A 22,212-nucleotide genomic window follows, 5' to 3' on the forward strand; every position below is an offset into this window, starting at 1 on the left:
TTCTATGGAGCATTTTGGCTGTACTTCTTCCAAGACAGATTTGTTCATTCTTCTGTCAGTCCATGGTATAGTCAGTATTCTTCACCAACATCATAACACAAAGACATCAGTTCTTCTTGGTCTTCCTTATTCATTGTCAAGCTTTCACATGCATCTGAGGGTTTGAAAATAGCATGGCTTCAGTCAGGCACACCTTAGTCCTCAAGGGTGACATCTTTGCTTTTTAACACTTTAAAGAGGTTTTTTGCAGATTTGCCCAATGCAATACATTGATTTCTTGACTGCTTCCATGAGTGTTGATTATGGATCCAAGTAAAATGAAATCCTTGACAACTTCAGCCTTTTCCCCATTTATCATTATGTTGCTTATTGGACCAGTTATGAGGATTTTTGATTCCTTTATGTTGAGGTATAATCCTAACTGAAGGATGTAGTCTTTGATCTTCATCAGTAAGTGCTTCAAGTCTGCCTTGCTTACAGCAAGCAAGATTGTGTCATCTGCGTATCACAGGTTGTTAAAAGAATCTTACTCCAATCCTGATGCTGTGTTCTTCTTTATATACTCTGGCTGTTTGGATTATTTGCTAAGCACACAGATTGAATATGTTGAAAGAATACAACCCTGACGCACACCTTTTCTGATTTTAGACTACTCAGTATCCCCTTGTCCTGTTCAAACAACTGCCTCTTGGTCTATGTATAGGTTCCACATGAGCACAAGTAAGTGTTCAGTAATTCCCATTCTTTGCAATGTTGTATCCATAATTCGTTATGATTTACACAGTTGAATGCCTTTGCCTAGCCAATAAAGCACAGGTAAACATCTTTCTGGCATTCTGTGCTTTCACCCAAGGTCTATATGGCATCAGCAGTGATATCCTAGTTCCATGACCTCTTAGAAACCTGGCTTGAATTTCTGGCGATTCCCTGTTGGTGTACTGCTTCAACTGTTTTTGAATTATCTTCAGCAAAATTTTACTTGTGGGTGATATTAATGATATTGTTCAATGATTTCCACATTCTGTTGGATCACCTTTCTTTGGAATGGGCACAAATATCGATCTCTTCTAGTCGGTTGGCCAGGTAGCTGTCTTCCAAATTTCTTGGATTAGACAAGTGAGCATTTCCATTGCTGCATCTGTTTGTTGAAACATCTCAATTAGTATTCTGTCAATTCCTGGAGCCTTGTTTTTGCCCAGTGCCTTCTATGCAGCTCGAACTTCTTCCTTCAGTACCATCAGTTCTTGATCATATGCTAACTCCTGACTTGGTTGAACTTTGACCAATTCTTTTTGGTATAGTGACTCTGTGTATTCCTCTTCTATATTTTAATTTTCGTTGTGTTTTAGGCAAAAGCTCACAGCACAGATTAGTTTTTCCTTCAAAAATTTTATACACAAATAGTTTCATGACATTAGTTGCAATTCCTACAGTGCGTCAACACTTTCCGCCTTTCCCCTTCTACCCTTGGTTCTCAGTGTCCATTCTTCGAATTTTTCTGTCCCTTCTTGCCTCCTCGTCTTTGCATTTGGGCAGGTGTTGCCCATTTGGTCTTGTATACTTGATTGAACTAAGAAGCAGATTCCTTACATGTTATTGTTTGTTTTATAAGCCTGTGTAATCTTTGGCTGGAAGGTAGACTTCAGGAGTGGCTTTAGTTCTGAGTTAGCAGGTTGTCTGGGGGCAGTAGTCTTCAGGGGTTCCTCCACTCACCATCAGACCATTAAGTCTGGTCCTTTTTTGTAAATTTGATTTTTTTATTTTATTTTAATTTAATTTTTATTGTGCTTTAAGTGAAAGTTTACAAATCAAGTCAGTCTCTCACACAAAAACTTATATACACCTTGCTATATACTCCCAGTTGCTCTCCCCCTAATGAGACAGCCTGCTCCCTCCCTCCACTCTCTCTTTTCATGGCCATTTTGACAGCTTCTAAGCCCCTCTACCCTCTTATCTCCCTTCCAAGGAGAAGATGCCAACATAGTCTCAAGTGTCCACCTGATCTAAGAAGCTCACTCCTCACCAGCATCCCCCTCCAACCCATTGTCCAGTGTAATCCCTGTCTGAAAAGTTGGCTTTGGGAATGGCTCCTGTCCTAGGTCAACAGAAAGTCTGGGGACGGTGACCACCAGTGTCCTTCTTAGTCTCAGTCAGACCATTAAGTCTGGTCTTTTTACAAGAATTTGGGGTCTGCATCCCACTGCTCTCCTGCTCCCTCGGGGGTTCTTTGTTGTGTTCCTTGTCAGGGCAGTCATTGGTTATAGCTGGGCACCATCTAGTTCTTCTAGACTAGGCTAATGTAGTCTCTGGTTTATGTGGCCCTTTCTGTCTCCTGGGTGCATAATTGCCTTGTGTCCTTGGTGTTCTTCGTTCTCCTTTGATCCGGGTGGGTTGAGACCAATTGATGCATCTTAGATGGCCGCTTGCTAGCATTTCAGACCCCAGACACCACTCTTCAAAGTGGGATGCAGAACGTTTTCTTAATAGATTTTATTATGCCAATTGACTTAGATGTCCCCTGAAACCATGGTCCCCAAACCCTTGCCCCTGCTATGCTGGCCTTCGAAGCATGTACATTTGAGTTCTACATTTTTCTCCTGCTCTGCCTGGGACCCTTTATTGTGATCCCTTTCAGAGAGTTTTGTGGTGGTAGCCAGGCACCATCTAGTTCTTCTGGCCTCAGGCTGGTGAAGGCTGTAGTTCATGTGATCTGCTAGTCCTTTAGGCAGATATTTTCCTTGTGCCTTTGATTTTCTTCTCCTTTGCTCCAAATGCGCTGGGACCAAGACACGTATTTCAGATGGCAGCTCGTAAGCTTTTAGGATCCCTGATGTTACTCACCAAAGTAGGATACAGAACATTTTCTATATAAACTGTGTTATGCCAATTGACCTAGATGTCCCTCGAGATCATGGTCTTCAGCCCTTAGAGACAGTAACTCAGTCGCTCAAGGTACTTAGATGTGTCTAGCTTCTATGACTTTGCCTTGGTGAAGTTGTGCTGACTTCCCTATATTGTATATTGTGTTTCCCTTCACCAAAGTTTATCCTTGTCTACTATCTAGTTAGTGATTTCACCTCTCTACGCCTCTCCTCCTGTATAACCATCAAAGATTGTTTTTTCTATGCATGAACCTTTTCTTGGGTTTTTATAATAGTGGTCTCATATAATATTTGTCCTTTTGTAATTACTTATTTTACTCAGCTTAATGCCCTATAGATTCATCCATATTGTGAGATGTTTTGCAGATTCATCATTGTTCTTTATTGTTCCATAGTATTCCATTATGTACCATATTTTTTTTTATCTGTTCATCTCCTGATGGGCGATTAGGTTGTTTCCATCTTTTTGCTATTTTGAATAATGCTGCAATGAACATGGGTGTGCATATGTCTATTTGTGTGACAGCTCTTATTTCTGTAGGGTGTATTCCTAGGACTGGAATTGCTAGTTCTTATGGTATTTCTATTTCTAGCTTTTTAAGGAGGCACCATATTGTTCTCTATATTGGTTGGACTATTTTACATTCCTACCAGCAGTGCATAAGAGTTCCAGTTTCCCCACAACCTCTCCAACATTTGTTTTCTGTATTTTTCCTTCCATAATCTTTATCATTTTTAGGTTTCATATTTAGGTCTTTGATCCATTTTGAGTTAGTTTCTGTGTGTGGTGTGAGGTATGCATCCCATTTCATTTTTTTACAGATGTTAAAAAGACTGTCTTTTCCCCCATTTAATGGACTTTGGTCCTTTGTCAATGATCAGCTGACCATACATGGATGAATTTACATCTGAGTTCTCGATTCCGTTCTATTGGTCTGTGTGTCTGTTGCTGCACCAGTATCAGGCTGTTTGACTATGGTGGCTATATAATAGGTTCTGAGATCAGGTAGTGTGAGGCCTCCTACTTTGTTCTTTTTTTTCAGTAATGCTTTGCTTATTTGAGGCCTCTTTCCTTTGCATTTAAACTTGGCGAATGCTGTTAAAGAATGCTGTTCGTATATGAATCGGGATTGCGTTATACCTATAGATCACTTTGAGTAGGGTTGGCATTTTCGCATGTTGAGTCTTCATATCCATGAACATTGTATGTTTTTCCATTTTTGTAGGTCTCTTGGTTTTTTGCAATAGTGTTGTGTAGTTTTCTTTGTGTAGGTCTTTTACATCCCTGGTTGGATTTATTTCCAAGTATTTTGTCTTTTTAGGGGCTATTATAAATGGTACTGTTTTCTTAATTTTCTTTTTGAAGTTCTCTTTGTTGGTATATAGGAATCTAACTGATTTTTGTATGTCGATCTTGTATGTTGCTACTCTGCTGAATCTCTCTATTAGTTCCAGTCGTTTTCTTGTGGAAACTTTGGAGTTCTCTGTGTATAGTGTCATGTCATCTGTGACTAGGGATAGTTTTACTTCTTCCTTTCCAATTTGGATGCACTTTATTTCTTGTGTTATTGTCATGCTAGAACTTCCAGGACAGTGTTAAATAGGAGTGGTGATAAAGGGCATCCTTCTCTTGTTCCTGTTTTCAAGGAGAATGCTTTCAGCCTCTCTCCATTGAGAATGATGTTGGCTGTTGGTTTTTTATAGATGTCCTTTATTATATTGAGGAATTTCCCTTCTATTCCTATTTTATTAAGAGTTTTTAATCAGGAATGGTTGTTGGACTTTATCAAATGCCTTTTCTGTGTCGACTGAGATGATAAGGTGATTCTTTTGTTTTATTTATGTGGTGGATTACGTTGATTTTCTAATGTTGAACCATCCTTGCGCACCTGGTATGAATCCCACTTGGTCTTGGTATGTTCTTTCTTTGATATGATGCTGAAATCTATTGGCTAAAATTTTGTCGAGGATTTTTGCATCTATGTTCATGAGAGATATTGATCTGTAATTTTATTTTTTTGTGGTGTGTTTGCCAGGCTTTTGTATCAGGGTTATGCTTGCTTCGTAGAATAAATTCAGAAGTACTCCTTCCTTTTCTGTACTCTGAAATAGTTTCAGTAGTAGTGGTATGAGCTCTTCTCTGAATGTTTGGTAGAATTCTCCAGTGAAGCCGCCTGGGCCAGGGTTTTTTGTTATTGAGAATTTTTTTTTTTATTACCACTTCAGTCTCTTGTTATGGGTCTGTCATGGATTGAATTATGTCCCCCCAAAATGTGTGTATCAGTTTGGCTTGCCATGATTCTCAGTATTGTGTGGTCGTCCTCCATTTTGTGATTGTAACTTTATGTTAAAGAGGAGTAGGTGGGATTGTAACACCCTTACTAAGGTCATATCTCTGATCCAAATGTTAAGGAAGTTTTCCTGGTGTGTGGCCTGCACCACCTTTTATCTTACACGAGATAAAAGGAAAGGGAAGGTAGCAGAGAAGGGGGACCTTGTACCACCAAGAAAGCACTGCTGGAAGCAGAGCACATCCTTTGGACCTAGGGTCCCTGCATGGAGAAGCTCCTAGTCTGGAGGAAGACTGATGAGGGCCGACAGAGAGAGAAAGCCTTCCCCTGAAGCCGATGCTCTGAATTTGGACTTTTAGCCTACTTTACTGTGAAGAAATAAATTTTTCTTTGTTAAAGCCATCCACTTGTGGCACTTCTGTTAGAGCAGTACAAGGTAACTAAGACAGATCTGTTCAGATTTTCTATCTCAGCTTTTGTTAGTTTAGATAGGTAGTGTATTTTTAGGAATTTGTCCATTTCCTCTAGGCTCTCAAATTTGTTAAGAGTACAGTTTTTCCTAGTATTCTGTTATGATCCTTTTTATTTCAGTTGGGTCTGTTGTAATGTCTCCCATCTCGTTTCTTATTTGGGTTATTTGGTACCTCTCTTGGTCTTCTTTTGTCAGTTTGGCCAGTGATTTGTCGATTTTGTTGATCCTTTCAAAGAACCAGATTTTGGTCTTGTCAATTCTTTCTATTGTTATTCTGTTCTCTGTTTCATTTATTTCTGCTCTAATCTTTATTATTTCCATTCTTCTGGTAGCTGTGGGCTTTTTTTCTTTTTTGCTGTTCTCTATTTGTCTGAGTTGTAGGGCTAATGTTTTGGTTTTGGCCCATTTGTCTTTTTTGATGTGTGCATTTACTGTTATAAATTGACCTCTGAGCACTGCCTTTGCTGTGTCCCAAAGGTTTTGGTTTGATGTGTTTTTACTCATTTAATTCTAGGAATTTTTTAATTCCCTCTTTGATTTCTTCCATTACTCAATGGTTTTTTTTTTTAGCAAGGTGTTATTCAGTTTCCGTGTGTTTTTTTTTTTTTCCTTGCTCTTCCTGTTACTTGTTTCTGCTTTTTTTCTTTTCTTTTTTTTAAATTAATTTTTATTGTGCTTCAAGTGAAAGTTTTCAAATCAGGTCAAGTCTCTCATACAAAAATTTACATACACCTTGCTATATACTCCTAATTGGTCTCCCTCTGATGAGACAGCACAGTACTTCCCTCCATGCTCTCTCCTTGTGTCCATTCTGGTAGCTTCTGGCCCTCTCTGCCCTCTCATCTCACCTCCAGACAGGAGATGCCAACATAGTCTCATGTGACCACTTGATCCAAGAAGCTTGTTCTTCACTAGTCTCATTTTCCATCCCCTATTCCAGTCCAATCCCTGTCTGCAGAGTTGGCTTTGGTAATGGTTACTGCCCTGGGATAACAGAAGGTCTGGGGTCCATGGCCTCTGGGGTCCCTCCAGCCCCAGTCTGACCAGTAAGTCCAGTTTTTTTACGAGAATTTGAGGTCTGCATCCCACTGCTCTCCTGCTCTCTCAGGGTTTCTCTGTTGAGTTCCCTGTCAGGGCAGTCATCAGTTGTGGCCGGGTTCCAGCTAGCTTTTCTGGTCTCAGGTTGATGTAGTCTCTGGTTTATGTGGTCCTTTTTGTTTCTTAGGCTCATAATTATTTTGTGTCTTTGGTGTTCTTCTTTCTTCCTTGTTCCAGGTGGGTTGAGACCAATTGATGCATCTTAGAGGGCCGCTTGCTAACATTTAAGACCCCAGATGCCACTCTTCAAAGTGGGGTGCAGAATGTTTTCTTAATAGATTTTATTATGCCAATTGACTTAGATGTCCCCTGAAACCATGGTCCTCAAACCCCGACCCTTGCCATGCTGGCCTTTGAAGCGTTCAGTTTATTAAGGAAACTTCTTTGTTTTTGATTTAGTCCATTTGTGTTGACCTCTCCTGTATTGCATTTCGTCTTTCTCTTCACCTGAAATGAAACTTATCTACTATCTAATTAGTGAATACCGCTCTCCCTCCCTTCCGCCCTACCCCTTCTCTTAACCATCAAAGAGTATTTTCTTCTCTCGTTAAACTGTTTCTCCAGTTCTTATAATAGTAATCTTATACAATATTTGTCCTTTTGCAATTGACTGATTTCACTCAGCATAATGTCTTCCAGATTTCTCCATGTTATGAAATGTCTCACGGATTCAACATTGTTCTTTATTCATGCGTAGTATTCCATTGTGTGAATATACCATAGTTTATTTATCCATTCATCTGTTGATGGGCACCTTGGTTGGCTTCCAACTTTCTACTATTGTAAACAGTGCTGCAGTGAACATGGGTGTGCATATGTCTTTTCTTGTAAAGGCTCTTATTTCTCTAGGATATATTCCAAGGAGCGGGATTACTGGATCGTATGGTAGTTCTATTTCTAGCTTTTTAAGGAAGTGCCGAATTGATTTCCAAAGTGGTTGTACCATTTTACATTCCCACCAGCAGTGTATAAGCATTCCAGTCTCTCCGCAACCTCTCCAACGTTGACTATTTTGTGTTTTTTGGATTAATGCTGGCCTTGTTGGAGATGGAATCTCATTGTAGTTTTGATCTGCATTTCTCTAATGGCTGATGATTGAGAGCATTTCCTCATGTATCTGTTAGTTACCTGAATGTCTTCTTCAGTGAAGTGCCTGTTCATATCCTTTGCCCATTTTTTAATTGGGTTGTCTTTTTGTGGTTGAGTTTTAGCAGAACCGTGTAATTTTAGAGATCAGATGCTGGTCAGAAATGTCATAGCTGAAAACTGTTTCCCTGTCTGTAGGTAGTCTTTTTACTCTTTTGGTGAAGTCTTTGGATGAGCATAGGTGTTTGATTTTTAGGAGTTCCCGGTTATCTGGTTTCTCTTTGGCATTTTTAGTAATGTTTTGTGTTCTGTTTATGCCATGTATTAGGGCTCGTAACATTGTCCCTATTTTTTCTTCCATGATCTTTATCATTTTAGACTTTATGTTTAGGTCTTTGATCCATTTTGAGTTAGCTTTTGTGCATGGTGTGCGGTATGGGTCTTATTTAATATTTTTGCAGATGGATATCCAGTTATGCCAGCACCGTTTGTTAAAAAGACTGTCTTTTCCCCAATTAACCAACACTGGGCCTTTGTCAAATATCAGCTGCTCATATGTAGATGGATTTATATCTGGTTTCTCAATTCTGTTCCATTGGTCTATGTGTCTGTTGTTGTACCAGTACCAGGCTGTTTTGACTACTGTGGCTGTATAATAGGTTCTGCAATCAGGTAGAGTGAGGCCTCCCACTTTGTTCTTCTTTTTCAGTAATACTTTACTTATCTGGGGCTTCTTTCCCTTCCATATGAACTTGGCAATTTGTTTCTCCATCTCAGTAAAAAATGTCATTGGAATTTGGATTGAAATTGCATTGTGTATATAGATGGCTTTTGGTAGAATAGACTTTTTTTTAACAATGTTAAGTCTTCCTATCCATGAGCAAGGTATGTTTTTCCACTTATGTAGGTCTCTTTTGGTTTCTGGCAGTAGTACCTTGTAGTTTTCTTTGTATAGGTCTTTTACGTCTCTGGTTAGATTTATTCTTAAGTATTTTATCTTGGGGGCTACTCCGAATGGTATTGATTTGGTGATTTCCTCTTCGATGTTCTTTTTGTTGGCCTAGAGGAATCCAACTGCTTTTTATGTTTATGTTGTAACCTGATATGGTTTCTACTTTTATGAGAGAATGTCTTATGTTATTTTGATGTTTTGGATTTTATTGAAGGTTGCGTTGTGGCCTAAAATGTTGTCTATTCTGGAGAATGTTCAATATGCATTGGAAAAGAATGTATACTTTCCTGCTTTTGGGTGGAGTATTCTATGTATGTCTGTGAAGTCAAGTTAGTTGATTGTGGCCTTTAGATCTTCTGTATCTTTATTGAGTTTCTTTCTAGATGTTCTTTTATCAAAAGTGATGTGTTGAAGTCTCCTATTATTGTGGAGCTGTCTGTTCCTCTTTTAAGTGGTGTTAGAGTTTGTTTTATGTATCTTGGAGCCCTCTTTTTGGGTGCATAGATATTTATTAAGGTTATGTCTTCTTGGTGGCTTGTCTCTTTAATCATTATATAATGTCATTTGTCTTTTATGGTTGATTTTGCCTTGAAGTCTATTTTATCTGAGATTAGTATTACCACTCCTGCCCTTTTATGGTTGCTGTTTCTTTTTTTTTTTTTTTCCATCCTTTGATTTTTTTTATATGTTTATGACTTTTTTGTCCAAGGTGTATCCCTTGTAGACAGCATATTGATGGGTCGTGCTTTTTTTATCCGTTTTGCTACTCTCTGTCTCTTTACAGGTGCAGTTAAGCCATTTACATTCAGTGTGATTATTGATAGGTATGAGTTTATTGCTGTCATATTGTTGTGCTTTTTTTTATGGTCCTGACATTTTCTTTGTTCCTTTTACTTTCCTGTGCTGAGTTTCTTTTGTTTGTGGACTTTCTTTCGTTATTATAGTTTTTGTATTTACTGAGATTTGATATTTTTCTTCTCTTTTATTCTGATGAGTAAGTTTGTAACTTTCTCTGCCGTTGCCTAAGTTTGATCCAGTCTTTTATTACTTGATATTGCCTTGTCTTCCTCTCCATTTGAAAGTTGTATACCCATACCTTTTATTACTCTTTTGTTTTGATGTTGTCATCCTTTACAGATTGACGTCTATTTCCCTGTTTTAAGTCTTTTAGCTTTGTTTTATTATTGAGAATTCTTTACCTAGATTGGTATCTGGCTGATGCTGCCCTGTGTCCTAGACTCCGTTGTTGTCTCATGTTGTCGGTTCTCTAACCAAAGGACTCCTTTTAATATTTCTTGTAAGTTTCATTTGGTTTTACAAATTCTCTCGATTTCTGTTTATCTGAAAATGTCCTGATTTCATCATTGGATTTGAGGGAGAGTTCTGCAGGATATACTATTCTTGGTTAGCAATTTTTTCCTTTCAGTGTTTTATATATGTCATCCCATTGCCTTCTTGCCTACATAGTTTCTGCCAAATAAGTAATCAGAGTTTAGTCTTATTGTTTCCACTTTGTACATGATTTTTTGAGTTTCTTGAGCTACTCTCAGGATTCTTTCTTTGGCTTTGGCTTTGGCTTTGGCAAGTGTGATTATAATATGTCTTGGTGACTTCCTTTTTGGGGTCTATTCTCTATGGGGTTCGTTGAGCTTCTTGGATAGTCACCTTTTCATCTTTTACGATATTTGGGAAGCTTTCTACCAGCAAATATTCAAAAAATCTTCTCTTTTAAAAAAATTTTTCTTCCCCTGTTCTGGAAATCTGATTGTGTGCAAATTTTTGCTCTTGTGTCTTATATAATTCTTAGGTTTTCTTCGTTTTTCTTTATTCTTTTCTCTGATATCCTCAAATAAGATTGGCAGCCGTGGATTTGTCTTCAATCTCACTGATTCTATTTTCATTGTTTCAGATTTGCTCCTAAAACCTTCTATTGAGTTTCCCATTTTTTTAATTTTATTATCTTTTGGATTTCTAGTTGTATGGTTTCTAGTTATTTACTTTGACAATTTGTTCTTGTATTATTTTCCTGAGTTCTTCTATTGCTTTGTCTGTGTTTTCCTTGGTTTTGCTATGCTTTCGTGGTTTTCTTCCTGTGTTTTCCATGATTTTGTCTATGTTTTTTTCCTTTTCTTTTTCTGTTTTCCTGATCTTCTGGAGAGACCTAAATATTAGTCTTTCGAATTCCATCTTAGGTAGTTCCATTTTGTTTTCTTCTACTGGAAGGTCATCTGTTCCTTTATTTTGGTCACTTGCTGGAACCATCTCATCCTGCTTTTTTATATGTTTTGATATTGTTTGCTGTCTCCAAGATTTTAAGATATTATTTTCTTTATTCCTTGATTGTATATCCCTTTGTTTCATTCTGCTGCTTTGTTTTGTTTTGATATGTCAGGGCAGCTTGGTCAGGCATGCTTTGCTTCTTGCTTATCTGTGGGCATGATAGCTCTCATCACCCTGTCTGTGTAAGTAGAGAAGCAGTGGGCAGGGTGAGCCCACTTTGCTGTACACTGGTTTGGCAAGGTGGCTGAAGGCAGACTGGGTGGGTGCTGTCCGCCTCCTGATATTAGTCCAGTGGTGTGGGAGTGTTCACACATGCTTGCCAGATAGGCAGGGGTGTCAGATGGGAAGCGGTATGGTCTTGCTTCCTTTCGCTCAGTGGTAGGAAGGGAGGGTCAGTGTGGGCCCAGTACAGTGGCGGGCCTGAGCTGGGGACGCTCTAGCTGCAGTGGCACAAGGAGGGCCAGTGGGAAGGGAGGGTTGGGTATGGCGCTAGGTGGGGGGAACAAACAAAAGAAAAAAGATAGAAAGAAAAAAAGAGGGCTAGCTGTTGTGGGTGGGGGCAGGGCCAACCTGGGGGCTGGCAGGAAGGGGGGTTAAGGTGGCATATGGGGCTAGGTGGGAGGTAAAAAGTCATGGGCTGGTCACTAGCTACAGTGGTGCGATGTGCCTGGGGAGGAAGAGGGGAGATGGCTTCTGGGGCTAGATGGGAGGGAAAGATAGATAAAAAATGGGGCGGCGAGACTGGTGGGTGTCATCTGATGGGACCAGGTAGGACCCAGGGCAGGGGTGGGCTGGTAGTCCTCTACCCACGGTATTGCGGCGAGGCTCTGCAGGAAGGGGGTAGAGATGACATACAGGGCTAGGTGGGACGGAGGTAAAAAAGATAGAAAGGGGAAAGAGAAAGAAAAAATGGCACAGTGAGGGGGGCATGGCAGACCCAGGGTGGTGGTAGGCCGGTGCTTCTGTAGCCTAGGCGGCACACTGTGGCCCAAGTTTTGATTTATTTTGGCTTAGTTTCTTGATTTAGTCTCTCTATATAGGGTTGCTATGAGTTGGAATGGACTCGACGGCAACAGGTTTGGGTTTTTTGGGTTTTTTTGTTGGTATTAGGTTATAAGTTTGTAAAGAGAAGAGACTTGAGACTACTTACTACTTGTTCAAAAATGATTCCAATATAGAATTTTAGACTTTTCAGAATTTTTTTTGTCAGAGCATCATAAAAACTCATTTGTTAGATTTTAGAGAGAGTGTTACCCATATTTTCCAATGAGGTCATTGAGGCAAAACCAGCCACACTTCCCCAAGGTTACATGATACAGCTAAGCCAAAACTAAATGTCTAGGCTCCAGACTCATCATTTATTTTTCTTTCTATCTGAAAGTCTTTCTCTGCATAGTATTCTTTATCCTAAAGATGCTAGATAATGTATAGCTTTAAAGAGCCAAGAAAGCATTTGTGAATGATATGCAAACATAGTTTAAAAGCTATTAATACAGGCCTATAAAAAAGGGGAGTAAGAAAGGAGTTTAAATTTAGTTGTAAAAATTGATAATGTATAATATGTAATAAGGAAAAGAAGGAAGAGAAAACTTATTGTTCATTTCAGCCTTTTAACTCCTTAAGGACAACAACTATCTCATTCATCTTTTATCTCCAGGGCTTGGCTTGGAACCTGCCCACCCTGATATTGGCAAATGTATAGTAGCTTCTTAACAAAACTTTATTGAATGTGTTCTCCAGATGCTTCTGGGATCAAGTTGTTTCTCTTGGTAATTGTATTTAAAAAATGTTTTGTTTTCATGGAACTAATAGAGGGTTAAACCAGGACAGCTGAGAGTGGTTAACTTCCACTTGACTAGCTAATTGATCATAGAAGGTGTATCTTGAAATCACTGAATATCTCACAGGTACTCTGCTCTTTATCCCCTATGCTTTCATCAGGTGAACACTCCAACAAAAACCTACGGGATGGGGAAAGGCCGGGCTGCAGATCTGAAGTACATTGAAGCTTGCTCTAGGCGCATTGTGCAAAACTCAAATGGGTACAAAATTGTGACTGAGAAAAGCACCGTTCCAGTGCGGGCAGCAGAAAGTATTCGTCGCATATTTGACGCAAACACAAAACCCAACTTGAACTTACAGGTATAAAAAAGGAGGCATTAGAATATGCTGCTGCTTCTATAAATATTGATATCTTAAAGTTGCCCCTAATTAATTTTGGCTTAAAAATTCCGTTTGCCTTGGGATTCTAGGTGCTGTCCAACCCTGAGTTCTTGGCAGAGGGGACAGCCATCAAGGACCTAAAGAACCCGGACAGAGTACTGATTGGAGGGGACGAAACCCCAGAGGGCCAGCGAGCTGTGCAGGCACTGTGTGCCGTATATGAGCACTGGGTTCCCAAAGAAAAGATCCTCACCACTAATACTTGGTCTTCAGAGCTTTCCAAACTGGTTGGTACATAGCATTTAACTCTCCATTAAATTTAAAGCCAAGTACTTAATTATGTTAAGCGGACAAGCTACACAGGTACTTTCTTAACATTAGAAGATTATGCTTTTGAAGGCTGTATTTTTGTGCTTTCAAAATATAAATAATTTTCAGGAGGGGGATCAAATATCAGGGTATAATACATCCTGGAAAATTCTAAAATTTAATAAAATGGAGAGTACATTAAAATAATTTGTTGTATCACTAATTTCCATCTTTCACTCTTAATCTTCTGTTTTTTCTCATTTAAAACATGTTCCCTTACACCCATCCAGTGCCTCCTCATATTTGAGTCTGTCAGTATCTTTTTTGTCTCAGTAATTTGCATCAACCTAATGAAGTATAACTCAACTGTATAAAGTTGTGATTTTAATTCATCATACTTTTTTTTTTTTTAAGGCAGCAAATGCTTTTCTTGCCCAGAGAATTAGCAGCATTAACTCTATAAGTGCCCTGTGTGAAGCAACAGGAGCTGATGTAGAAGAGGTAGCAACAGCTATTGGAATGGACCAGAGAATTGGAAATAAGTTTCTGAAAGCCAGTGTTGGTAAATTGAATTTTTTTTCTAAATGAAATTGGTTCATTTAGCTAGGTCATTTAACTTTAAGAAAGTCTTTAACTTACTAATGCCCTTTTTAAAAATGATGTTATTATACATGTGGCCTTCAGCCTACCAGGGACTTTCTAAGTGAGGCAGTAGTTACTTATATGGTTTAGTAATTCCCGACTAATTAGGTGGGATAAAAATAGTTCAGTGTTTTAGGAGGAATAAATTAGTATTTAGTTATAATACTTTGGAATAATAAGTTTGGGAGATCACACATGAAAATAACTCAAGTAACAGCTTATTTAAGCAAGTAGGGAAAAATTCCCTCTCGTTTGCTTTTCCTCCTAATATGCTTATGGGAATGTGGCCTGTGAAATATTTTTGGAGGTAAGCTAATAAGGGCAGTATAAAGGTGAATAGAGTCTTTTACAGATTGGACTTTAGGCAGCCCTTCTAATATTTCTGGGGCCCTATGCCATCTCTGGAAACCCTGGTGGTGTAGTGGTTAAGTGCTATAGCTGCTAACCAAGAGGTTGGCAGTTTGAATCTGCCAGGCGCTCCTTGGAAACTGTATGGGGCAGTTCTACTCTGTCCTATAGGGTCGCTGTAAGTCGGAATCGACGGCAGTGGGTTTTTTTTTTTTTTTTTTGGATATGCCATCTCCCACTACTGGTTCCCTGTTATTTTTCTTTTTGATGTTTTCTTCTAGCCACCACTTAATAAAAATAGCTACTACTTACTAAAGGCATATTATATGCCGGGTTCTGTACCGCATGTTATAGATCTCATTTAATCCTTATAACTTGTTAGGGCGGTGCTGGTGTTTCCTTTTTGGAGATGATTGAGATTGATGGAAATGTTTGCAGCTTGCTCAAAGTCATAGCACTAGTGAGTGGCCAGGTGTTTCTGATTTCAAAGCCCATGCCTGTCCTAACTATACCATATTGCACTAGAGGAGAAATGGGCAAACTATGGTACTCAGGCCAAATCTGGCCCACTCTTTGTTTTTGTAACTAAAATTTTATTGAAACACAACCATGCCTATTTGATTACATGTTGTATATGGTTGCTTTTGAGCTATTAGGACAGAGTGGAAGAGTTGGGACAGAGACTGTAACCTACAAAGGTTAAAATATTTATCATCTGATGTTTTACTGTAAAAGATTGTTGACCCCTGTCTTAGATTAAGAGATGTGGGATGATGATACCAGATGAATGAGGGGAAAAAAAAAATAGAAGATAAAAGAAAAAAAAGTCAAATGTAGTCATAATAAAACTTTAGCTAGAAAATGATTTAAAAACTGCTTATAAAAAAAAAGCTTATAGCATTGAGTAATTGCCTACAAATTTCACACAATTTGTAAACCCACTAGTTCTCCAACATTTGAATTTTATTATTAAAAATCCTAGCATAGGCCTGCTGATAACAGCATGACAAATTTATCTCATGATTTGGTTGTCTGGTTTCTTAAATAAAAATATTGTCGACTTTCCTTCAGGTTTTGGCGGGAGCTGCTTCCAAAAAGATGTTCTGAACTTGGTTTATCTCTGTGAGGCTCTGAATTTGCCTGAAGTAGCTCGTTACTGGCAGCAGGTATTAATCTTTATAGTTAATAACTTTTGATTAGTTTCTAATTAAAACAGGTCACCCTTTGTAAGATGTTTTTGATAGGATTTATTTCAGGAACTCAACCATTATTATATTCAGTTTGTTTATTTTACGTTTATTTATTAGACTTCTGTGTTTTTACTGTCATTTTTGCTGATCAACTGTGATTGAAGTTTCCAATTAACCAGTATTTCTTCTAACTTTATAACCAAATTGCTCCCAGAGTAAAGCAAGAACTATTAATCTTAATTTTCATCAGTTTTTATGTCAAGAAGCATAAAAGCAAAATAGTGGAAGAACTTGTTTTGCAATGCTTTCAAGTGTTTTGCATGTTTTGATACTTTTTATCTTTTTCAAATTCACAGAGCTAAAATTAGAGACTCTTCCCAAATTAGAAACATTGAATGAGGTCTAGGAAAGAGAGTTAACATTTGTTTAGTCCTCATCACTAATTCTGTCTCCCATTTATAGATGAGGAAGGAGTCCCTGGGTAGTGCAGATTGTTAACGTGCTGAAAGGTTGGAGGTTCAAGTCTACCCAGAGACACCTCATAAGAAAGGCCTGGCAGTCAACTTCCGGAATATTAGCCATTGAAAACCCTGTAGAGCATGGTTATACTCTGACATACACGGGTCACCATGAGTCAGAGTAGATTTGATGGCAACTGGTTGGTTATAGACGTGGAAACAGAGGCTTAGAGATGTTAAGTAATTTGTTCAAGGTATCAGTCAAGATACATGCCTCTCCCCAGTATTTACCATGATTTAGTAATTCTTCAGATTTCAGCAGTAGATATGGGTGAGAATCTAAGGAAATGCACATTTTTTAGAGACATGTACACTTTTAGTGTTGTTTCACTCAATCCAGCATAATGGCTTTATGCTGTTCTTTACTGTTCATCATGGGGAAAATGCAGATAAAGGCTGACTTTCTAACACTTTGAGCTGATTTCCCAAGCTCTCCAGCTTTGAGATAGCCCCTAGAAGCTTATACCTTTAAAACACACACACACAACTGTCTCTCCTTTTATTCACCTGGTTACCAACTTGAAGTCTTATTTATAAAATCTTGGCAGGGTAACAGATTAGGTGATTGAAGACTCTTAAAACATTTAGTAAAAAACCTTGCCAAGTGTGTGTGGTGTTATGGGGCTGTCCAGAGGCAGCTATAACTGTGTACATTGTTTACTGGTCCCTGTCCACTATCTACTCACACTCAGTTGTGAGGGATGGGGAGTTGTGGAGGTAGAGGGGTAAGCATGTAAGGGAATATTTTAGGGTTTGATTGCTTATAGCCTTGTTTCTGTAGGGTGTTAGAAGAAGTTGTCTAAGAAGAAGAACCACTGTTTTCCATATACCTGATATAGGTTGGCTCATTGCTGGACTAAAATGCTCTCACGAATGAACCTTAGCTGTGCTCCCCATCCTTACATTCATCTTAGCCCGATTCGTGGAACATCTAGCCAAATGAAAGGAAATATGTTTAGGATGGCTTTTAGGAAGTAGAGGGACAGGCTTTTTTTTTTTGTAATATATACAAGCTAAAGAGGTTGATTAATCTTTGCCTCCAGTTAATTTGGAAGGCTTATAAAAGAACACTCACCTTAAAATATGAGTAATGGGTGTCACAGGCTGTACCTCCTCTAACTGATCATTGCACAATTGTACATGTAATTTCAGGTCATAGACATGAATGACTACCAGAGAAGGAGATTTGCTTCCCGGATTATAGACAGTCTGTTTAATACGGTAACTGATAAGAAGATAGCTATTTTGGGGTTTGCGTTCAAAAAGGACACTGGCGATACGAGGTATCCGTTATTTAAAGTATTTCATCCCCCACTGAGGATGTTAACTCACAACCTTATCCTGATTGTTTGATTGGTGAATGTGTGTGTTAAATGTATATATGTATACAAAATGGATGTCAGAAGAGACTCTGAAACTTGCCCTTAAACACAGAGTAGCTAAAGTGAATGGAAGAAATGATGTAGTAGAAGAGCTGAACAGAAGATTTCAAAGGACGACTTAAAAAGACAAAGTATTATAATGAAATGTGCAAAGACCTGGAGTTAGAAAACCAAAAGGGAAGAACATACTCAGCATCTCTCGAGCTGAAATAACTGAAGAAAAAATTCAAGCCTTGAGTTGTAGCATTGAAAGATTCTGCATGCAAAATATGGAATGACACGGGAAACATCAAAAGGAGATGGGAAAGAAGAGCGACACTACCAAAAAGAGTTAATCGACGTTCAGCCATTTCAGGAGGTAGCATATGATCAAGAACCAGTGGTACTGAAGGAAGAAGTCCAAGCTGCACTAAAGGCACGGGCAAAAAACAAGGCTTCGGGAATTGCTAGAATACCAAATGAGATGTTTCAACAAAGGGATGTAGCAGTGGAGGTGCTCGCTCATCTGTGCCAAGACATTTGGAAGACAGCTACCTGACCAACCAACTGAAGAGATCTATATTTGTGCCCATTCCAAAGAAAAGTGATCCAACAGAATTCGGAAATTATGAACAATATCATTAATATCACATGCAAGTAAAATTTTGCTGAAGATTATTCAAAAACGGTTGCAGTAATGCATTGACAGGAAACTACCAGAAATTCAAGCCAGATTCAGAAGAGAACGTGGAACAAGGGATATCGTTGCTGATGTTAGATGGATCCTGGCCGAAAGCAGAGAATACCAGAAAGATGTTTACCTGTGTTTTATTGCAAAGGCTTTCAACTTTGTAGATCAAACAAATTATAGATAACATTGCTAAGAATGGAAATTTCAGAACACGTAACTGTGCTTATGCAGAACCTGTAAATGAACCAAGAACAGAACAAGGGGTCATTTGAATAGAACAAGGGGATACTGCATGGTTTAAAGTCAGGAAAGGTGTGCTTTAGGGTCATATCCTTTCACCATACTTATTCAATCTGTATGCTAAGCAAATAGTCTGACGATCTGGATTATATGAAGAACAGGGCATCAGGATTGGAGGAAGACATTAACAACCTGCGATACGCAGATGGCACAACTTTGCTTGCTGAAAGCGAAGAGGACTTGAAGCACTTACTGATGAAGTGGATTACACTTCGACATAAAGAAAACAAAAATCTTCCAACTGGATCAATAAGCAACATCATGATAAACAGAGAAAAGATTGAAGTTATCAGGAATTTCATATTGCATAGATCCATAATCAACACCCATGGAAGCAGCAGTAGGGAAATCAAACAACGTATTGCATTGGACAGATCTGCAAAAGACCTATTTGAAGTGTTAAAAAACAATGATGTCACCTTGGTGACTAAGGTGCACCTGACCCAAACCATGGTATTTTCAGTCACCTCGTATGCATGCGAAAGTTGAACAATGAATAAGGAAGACTGAAGAAGAATTGATGTATTTGAATTATGGTGTTGGTGAAGAATATTGAATATTCCTTAGACTGCCAGAAGAAAGAACAAACTTGTGTTGGAAGAAGTAAAATTAAAATGTTCCTTAGAAGTGAGGATGGCGAGACTTCATCTCACATACTTTAGACATGTTATCAGGAGGGACCAGTCCCTGGAGAAGGACATCATGCTTGGTAAAGTAGAAGGTCAACGAAAAAGAGGAAGACCCTCAACAAGATAGATTGACACAGTGGCTGCAAGAATGGGCTCAAACATAGCAATGATTGTGAGGATGACACAGCACCAGGCAGTGTTTCGTTCTGTTGTATGTAGGGTCTCTATGAGTCGGAACCAACTCAGCAATACCTAACAACAACAATATATGTTTACATGTAGTGTAAAGACTAAAAGTGAACATCTGTTTCCTCCTCATTTAGCCCGCTTAAGAAATAGAATCTTAACCTGTATCTTAAACTTCCTGGGTATTAAAATACAATGCCATTTAAAAGCTTAGCAATATACTTTTTTTTTTCCCCTTCAGAGAATCTTCTAGTATATATATTAGCAAATATTTGATGGATGAAGGTGCACACCTCCATATATATGATCCAAAAGTACCAAGGGAACAAATAGTTGTGGATCTTTCTCATCCAGGTGTTTCGGCAGATGACCAAGGTAATGCTTCAGTATGGGCCCCAAAACTTGTTTGTTTTCTAGAAACCTTTGGTTGCTCAGCTTTTATCATTTATATTATTGATATACCCACTTTTTCAACCTTTAGCATTGTTTCATTAACTTTAGTTTGAAGTGATACGCTGTGAATTAGTCTCATGATTTTTCCAACATATTCCATAAAGCCCCAGAGATCCTAGGAAGTCCTTCTGTGGCAGGATTGGGGAATGTTCCAGATATTCCACCATTACCTCCTCTTGTACTTCAACCAGACTATTCCACCTCTATCAATGTATTAGCATCAGCATAAACTGGAGACTCTTTAAGATTCTCTGCATTGGAATAGGTTATAATTATAGACCCTCAGCTCTTTCTTCTGCATTCCCGCTGTTAAAATACATAATTTCAAATAACTGCTTTCCCGTTGCCAATTTGTATTGCTATTGTAGTGTCCCGACTCGTGACCATTTCCAAGGATCCATATGAAGCATGTGATGGTGCCCATGCTGTTGTTATTTGCACTGAGTGGGACATGTTTAAGGTGAGGTGACAGAAATAATATTAAGGAAAATTGTAGAGGTGTTCTGGTATCATTTGGGGTTTAGATGTGTTTATGTACATGTTCTAATTTTCCTTTGTTTCTGTCTTTACAGGAATTGGATTATGAGCGCATTCATAAAAAAATGCTGAAGCCAGCCTTTATCTTTGACGGACGACGTGTCCTGGATGGGCTCCACAATGAACTACAGACCATTGGCTTCCAGGTATTCATGATCCTGGATTGTTTTTTGCTTATTTTTTTGTTTGGTCATTTACTTTTTAATGGCTTTGAATTTTGGATTTTAATATTTTCTTATTTAGCAATAAATAAATAACATAGCTCTTTTTTTTTTTTTTAAACATAGCTTTAGGATAACATGTTGGTATTCTGGGAGGCTTCCATGGGATTTTTGTAACTACTCCACTCCTTCCTAAATTTGTGATCTAAAGGTCATTCCAGTGTTCGTCTCCCTTATATAGTATCCAGAAAGTCATCAGCTGCCTGTCATGTAGGGACAGAATGTGCCGTGCCTTACCTCATATCATGAAGATCAAGTTAGAAAATATTTACAGATACGTTTTGAAAACTGCGAAGTGCTATACATCATATTTTTACTCAAATAACACACAGTTTCTACGTTTGCTTGCCAACCATGCCCTCTCCCCACGAGGTATTTTCATAAGCACGCTGTGCTAATTTTTTTTTTTTTAACAGCAACATGTAAAAAAAAATTGGCATAGTGGTGCTATAACCTTTTCTAATTCAAAGTTTTCCAACTAATTCTGGAACATTTAGGGAGTGGACAGAAGCCTCTAAGTGGGCCCAGAACAGTACATTTATATAGTACATCTGTTTTATTTTTACCAGGGGTCTCAAAAGTATTAATAAGGAAGAGCTACTTTCCATTTTCCTTGGAGCAGTGGGGGACGGGGTCGGGGGAGGCTGAGGGCAAGATTTGGGAGGATAAAGATACATGCTCAGAGATTGCTGTCAGCCTAGTCCCCAACAGAGCAAGGGAGGGACAGTGATTAAAAAGTGGCTGTGTGCTTCTCCTCAGCACCAGCTGTCTTGGAGAGGTACCAATAAGGTCTCGTCTGTTCAGAAATATCTGACCTGGTTCTCTTAACCTGTCACCGACTTGTCAAAGAGCCTTTCTTTTTTAGAATTCAGTGTTCATTTCTCATTCATGGGAGATTCAAGAATCAGATGGCATCTTTGTCTGTTAACACTACCATCAAGGACCTTGGGGACTTTTCTGTCCCCCTCCTTAGTGGGTGTTTTTCCCAGGCATGACTCAGATTCAAATATGTTATTTTATAAAAGTTATTTGCAAGGCATAGTCACATTTTTTTTCCCTTTCCTGTGTTATTAATGTGAGGGAGAAGATATGTAGAAAGATTCATATTTAAAATGAGTTTAAGTTCTTGCAGAAGTTAACTTTCCCTATTAAGGATTTAAAGAAAAAAATGGAATCACTAAATAGAATTTATAAATCATTAAGGTAATTGATTAATATAAAGCAGAAGCCTTCCTTTTGTGGTATGAATCAGGATTAACAACTGATCTGTAATTCTAAAGAAATTGTATGAAAATTGAGTAATATCCCTAATCGCTGCTGTAGAGGAGAGAGAAACTTAGAGCTGTTAAGAAGCAGTGTCTTTAAAGATAAGATTGATGACTTTGAGTATATGGAAAAAAGCTTAAAATGTAATATGGAAAATAAAAATTGACTCCCATTTATTGAAGGTCGACTGTATGTGAAACATTGTGCATGCCAAACACTTTATCTAATGTAGTCTTACCAAACCCCTTGAAGAGGATGGTAGTGACACCATTTTATAGGTGAGGGAAAAAAGACCTAGAGGGTTCCAGGTAACACTGCAAGTGACAGTGAGGACTCC

General features: G+C 38.5%; 1 protein-coding gene across 1 annotated transcript in view; it reads left to right on the forward strand.

The window, feature by feature from the left end:
* The window catches only part of UGDH (UDP-glucose 6-dehydrogenase), a 47,298-nt gene that overhangs the window by 22,432 nt on the left and 2,654 nt on the right, over window positions 1–22,212 (forward strand). Inside the window, exons 4-11 of the mRNA XM_049886334.1 lie at window positions 13,003–13,203; window positions 13,314–13,511; window positions 13,948–14,095; window positions 15,595–15,689; window positions 17,384–17,514; window positions 19,640–19,773; window positions 20,220–20,311; window positions 20,424–20,534. Coding sequence (XP_049742291.1) covers window positions 13,003–13,203; window positions 13,314–13,511; window positions 13,948–14,095; window positions 15,595–15,689; window positions 17,384–17,514; window positions 19,640–19,773; window positions 20,220–20,311; window positions 20,424–20,534 — 1,110 coding nt within the window. The remainder of the gene's footprint in view (window positions 1–13,002; window positions 13,204–13,313; window positions 13,512–13,947; window positions 14,096–15,594; window positions 15,690–17,383; window positions 17,515–19,639; window positions 19,774–20,219; window positions 20,312–20,423; window positions 20,535–22,212) is intronic.

Source organism: Elephas maximus, chromosome 5 (assembly GCF_024166365.1).
Source record: "Elephas maximus indicus isolate mEleMax1 chromosome 5, mEleMax1 primary haplotype, whole genome shotgun sequence".
Classification (NCBI taxonomy): Eukaryota; Metazoa; Chordata; class Mammalia; order Proboscidea; family Elephantidae; genus Elephas; species Elephas maximus.